The 4,433-nt window shown below is 47.6% G+C and overlaps 1 protein-coding gene across 1 annotated transcript in view; it reads left to right on the top strand.

Annotated features, from left to right (window-relative positions):
• The first annotated feature begins 4,243 nt into the window (after positions 1–4,243).
• CNEP1R1 (CTD nuclear envelope phosphatase 1 regulatory subunit 1) overlaps positions 4,244–4,433 on the top strand; it is a 12,619-nt gene continuing 12,429 nt past the window's right edge. The window contains exon 1 of the mRNA XM_011360163.2: positions 4,244–4,379. Coding sequence (XP_011358465.1) covers positions 4,355–4,379 — 25 coding nt within the window. The 5' untranslated portion in view covers positions 4,244–4,354. The remainder of the gene's footprint in view (positions 4,380–4,433) is intronic.

The raw sequence follows: 4,433 nt of genomic DNA, 5'->3' as shown, positions 1-4,433 counted from the left end.
AAGCTCTCGCGTGCTTTATCCCATCCGACCCCCACACCGGCTCTGGAAGATGGCGGCTCTTACCGCCCCTGTTTATACAGGGGAAGGACTGAAGCACAGGGAGGTCAGGCAGCTGACTTCAGGTCACACAGCTGCGAAGTGGCACAGTACTGATCAGCTGCAGAGGCTCTGTCCGTGGAAGAGTGACGAAGCGGCGTGGGGGAGCTCAGCCTGCCGAGGACACCCCCGAAGCACTCTGTGAAGGAGGCAGAATGATTCTCAGAACACTTCAGCCGGCCACAAGTCTCCAGGGGCTCCGCTGGCCCCACTCCACCCACCTCCCCAGGAGGGCAATCGGAGGGAGGAGTGGTATGTAAAAAAGTTCCGGAAAGCTGCAAACACTGGCTGTCCCCTCCCTGAGTAGCCGACAACTCCTGGGGTGGTCAGACTTAGTTTTATTCACTGACTTTTGTAACTAAGAAAGTTATTAAACATGTGTTATGTGACACCAGCGTGCATTTGTTTTACTGTAGTGAAATCTATAGAACATAATGGTTACCATTTTAACCATTTGTAGGCGGACAATTCAGTGGCATTAAGCGTAGTCACGTTTTGTGCAGCCAATAAGCTTCATTGGCGCATAACACGCGCCTGAGTGTCACCTAGTCTCCGGGTTCTGTCCTGGGCCCTGAAGGACGTGAAACAGACACGGCCCACATCCCCACGACGCGGCCCACATCCCAGTCGGAGACGCAGACAACAAACATGGAAGAAATAAATAAACGTGATCGTGTCAGATATTTCAGGGAAAAAACAGGACAAGGCGACAGTCGCCATCGCTACGAAGCACTTACCACGTTCTGGCAGCAATGTGAAGGCCTGGTGGGGGTGAAGCGAGGCCCAGAGAGCTTGGTACTCCACGGTGAACGAGGAGGGGGAGGGGGGGCCGGGCGGTGATGGTAAAAGCTGCTGAAGCTGGAGCCACCCAAGGCCTCTGAAGAGGGGACATCGAGCTGGAGTCTAAGGTCCAGGAGCGAGCCAGGGCAAGAGTGTTCCAAGCAGAGGGACAGCAAGGAGCCCATGGGCCTGGAGCTAAGTAAGCCCTAGAGGGGAGAATGTAGGGCAGTGGGGGAGGGGAGAGGAGGATGGCAAGTGGGAGCAAGGAGTCCCGTGAGAAGCAGCCAAAGAGGTAGGCATGTCGGAGCCTACCCAGCCTTGTGCAGGGTCACCAACCGTCTTGGTTTTGCCCAGGTCAAGCTTGTCACCCTACCAGGGCAGCAGAAGGAAGACAGTTGAACGGGGCCTGCAGTCTTCCAGACAAGGGTAATGGTGGCCTTGAGTTGGGTGAGAGTGGCGGAGGTAAGAAGTGACTATTTTTTGAGAGTTTTGTGTGTATATTCATAAGAGATATTCATGTAGAAGATATTCATTTTTAAATGGATTATGGTGGATGTCAAATTGCCTTGGTCTTTAGATTCCATTGAACACAGCGGTATAACAGTTCATTACTAAATGTCTGTAATATACCAGAAACTCCATCTCTTACAAGTATTCAAACCCATGATGAAAATTTCAGATGTAACTTTTAAAACGTGAAGAGGCATAGCGTTTGTAAATAGTATTACAGAAGCCATGAAAGTAGTATAAAAATCACTGCTGATGTCACGTTAGGGAGCCATTGGAAAGTGCTGAGCACAAGGGTGAGATGGCCTTTTAGTGTTTTATAGACCACTGTTTGGGACAAGGGAGGAAGCAGACCAGTGACATCATTGCAGTAAATCAGTGAGAAGTGATTAAGTTTTAAATATATGTTGAAGGTAAAGCCAACAGGATTTGCTAACTAATTTGATATACTGTGGGGGCAGGGGAAGGAGCAGAGAGAGAGAGAGACAGAGAGACAGAGAGAGAAGCGACAATAACTCCAGCTACAGGATTTGGGGTCGATCAACTCAATTATAGACTTCTCTCTGAAATGGGTTGAATAACACCCATTGACTCATTGACTCATGAGCCGTTTGTGGGATTTAAAGGAGATGTCATGCTCATAAAGTATAAAAGGTGGAGCGCCAGACCTCCGAGTAAAATATACGGAACTTAGCTATTGTATTGGATATCCTTCTTTGAAGCTGATCTGTGTCACTGATGTTTTAAGAATCTTTGATTTAAAAAAAAAAAAAAAAGACGAAACTTTGGTGTTTTGTCTTTTGTTTTTATACCAAACTTTCCCTTTACAGAGGACAAGAATGAAAGGTCTTTACATCCTCGGCATGATCATATCCCAGTGTCTGGAACATGGAATCCTTCAATATTTGTTGACTATCTTCGTCTTGCTGAATCTCATTGATAGGATGTTTCTACAAATCTATCTTTGATCTCCCTGTTACTTCAGGTTTCGAGTTTCTTAACCTGACCAAAAGGTTCTATTTTCCTCTCTTCCTCCCTTACCGCTCCCACCCCCATGATCCATACACGTGGATGTCAACGACAGGTTAATAGTGTACACCCTTTCAAAGGCGTGTTCAACATCTATTTGTGCACAATTGAAAACCAAAGATGGAAAAGAAGAACCCCAGGGGGCGGTCCTTGGTTTTTCCTCTCTTGTGCCAAGCTCTTGCTGGAAACTTGCACACCACCTCGGGCACACAAAAGCCCTGCAGTTAAGAGAACTGTCTCTTTTGAAGGCAAGTTAGCAAAGCTGCACTTATCACAATGCTTTGCAATGTCCTATTCATAGGCCTGTCTCACTGTTCTCCCCAGGATCCGGCCCAGGACAGTCTGTCACCTAACAGATGTTCACTAGCCATTCTCTAAGCACTGCTGGGTGCCAGAAGGAAATGGGATGAGTAAGACTTGGAGATCGAGAAACAGAACAGCGAGCAAGAAGTCAGAAGGGACTTTCCCCCATCCCCTATGGCATATCAAATTAGTTACTTAAATCCAGGCTATAACAATAATTTCAAGATCTGGGCAAACTCGTTTTTACTTCTCTGAGTTGTAAAATGAGCTTATTAATACCTATCTTGGTTGCTTTCAAACTTTCAAACTTTTGTTTTTTACCGGAACCCTCGGTTATTTAAATATAATTGGAACACAGCGAGCGCCCACATACACAACCGAAAGATTATGAAACAATACTTATGCTTACTTCCTGTGACGCTGGTATTTTTTTATTTTACTTTAATTCATTAAAAAAAAATAATAAGTCACGGTTCATTAAATGGATTTCACGACCCTCTCAGGGGTTTTGACCTCTAGTTTAAAAAGTACCTCCTCAGTGTTAAATGGGATAATGTACGTAAAGGGTTTGGTCCAAAGTCACATTCTGTGAATGGAAGCTTTGAAAAGTACTGAGATGAAGGCTGCTTGGAGCTTCCTTAGCCTTCATCTTTGCAAGGCTAGTTTCTTCTCGTCCATCTGGGGATTTTCAGCTAAAACATCCCTACCCGCCTTCTTTATCTCACTGCATGGTATTACCATCCTATTACTTCCTTGGCAGAACTATGCTTATCTGAAACTAGTTACTTATTTGCATGTTTATCGCCTGCTGTAACCCTTCCACTCTGAGGATGGGAATCTTGTCCATCTTGCTGATAAAGGCATCCCTGATACAGGGCCTAGCACATCTCCGAGTGAATAGTTCTCAAATGAATGGCAAGGAAATGAGCAAGGAAGCATTTTAATCAAATATAAATGTAGTTGATCCCTTACAGACTTTTTTTTTTTTTTAGAGTTCTGGATGTTTGGGGTACTTTATTGGCCTCCTTTATGATTTATGAAAGTTGACGTGAGAAAAAAAGTAATCTAGGGAGAAATGCTTGAGGGGTTGGGTATCTAGGAAAGAGGAACTGTAAGAAATTTCATTATTTTCGGTTCTAGTTAGTTCCGTGCATATTTCCTCTTGAGTCCTAGAGGGAGGGCCAACTCGTTGTTTTCTGTATCCCTTGTCAGCGATCAGAACACTGCACGGAAGGTAGTGGGCGCTCAATAAGTATTTGAGGAAGGCAAAAAACGAAGCCGAAACTGGAAACAGACGAACGGACAAACGGGCTCGGACAGGCTGCAGTTCCTCCCCGGGACAGGAGGCGGCGCCAGCGTTTCGCGAGCCCGGCCGCCGGCAGCTCTTGGCCCCTCCGGCTGACCGTCCAACGCTGGGCCCCCCGAGCCCGGTGCAGAAGTTGGCCAATAGAAAATCGTCTTAGTTGTGGGGGTCTGGCAGAGATGCCCAATGAGCGTAGCGGGTCTAGGCAAGGGGCGGTGCGACGAGGAGGGGCCGAGAGGAGCGGTTAGAGGTGGGAGTTGGCGTTGCGGGCCGGGCGGGGGCCGCGGAGCTGCGATGTGGACGGGACCGCGGCCGTGACCGGAGCTGCCGCCCGACATGAACTCGCTGGAGCAGGCAGAAGGTACGGCGGGCTTCCTGGGCCGCCGGGGCGCGCCCTGAGCTCATTCCGGAAGCC

This window comes from Pteropus vampyrus, unplaced genomic scaffold (assembly GCF_000151845.1).
Source record: "Pteropus vampyrus isolate Shadow unplaced genomic scaffold, Pvam_2.0 Scaffold51, whole genome shotgun sequence".
Lineage (NCBI taxonomy): Eukaryota > Metazoa > Chordata > Mammalia > Chiroptera > Pteropodidae > Pteropus > Pteropus vampyrus.
The sequence above is the reverse complement of the archived record's forward strand: the minus strand, read 5'-3'. Positions and strand labels throughout refer to the sequence as shown.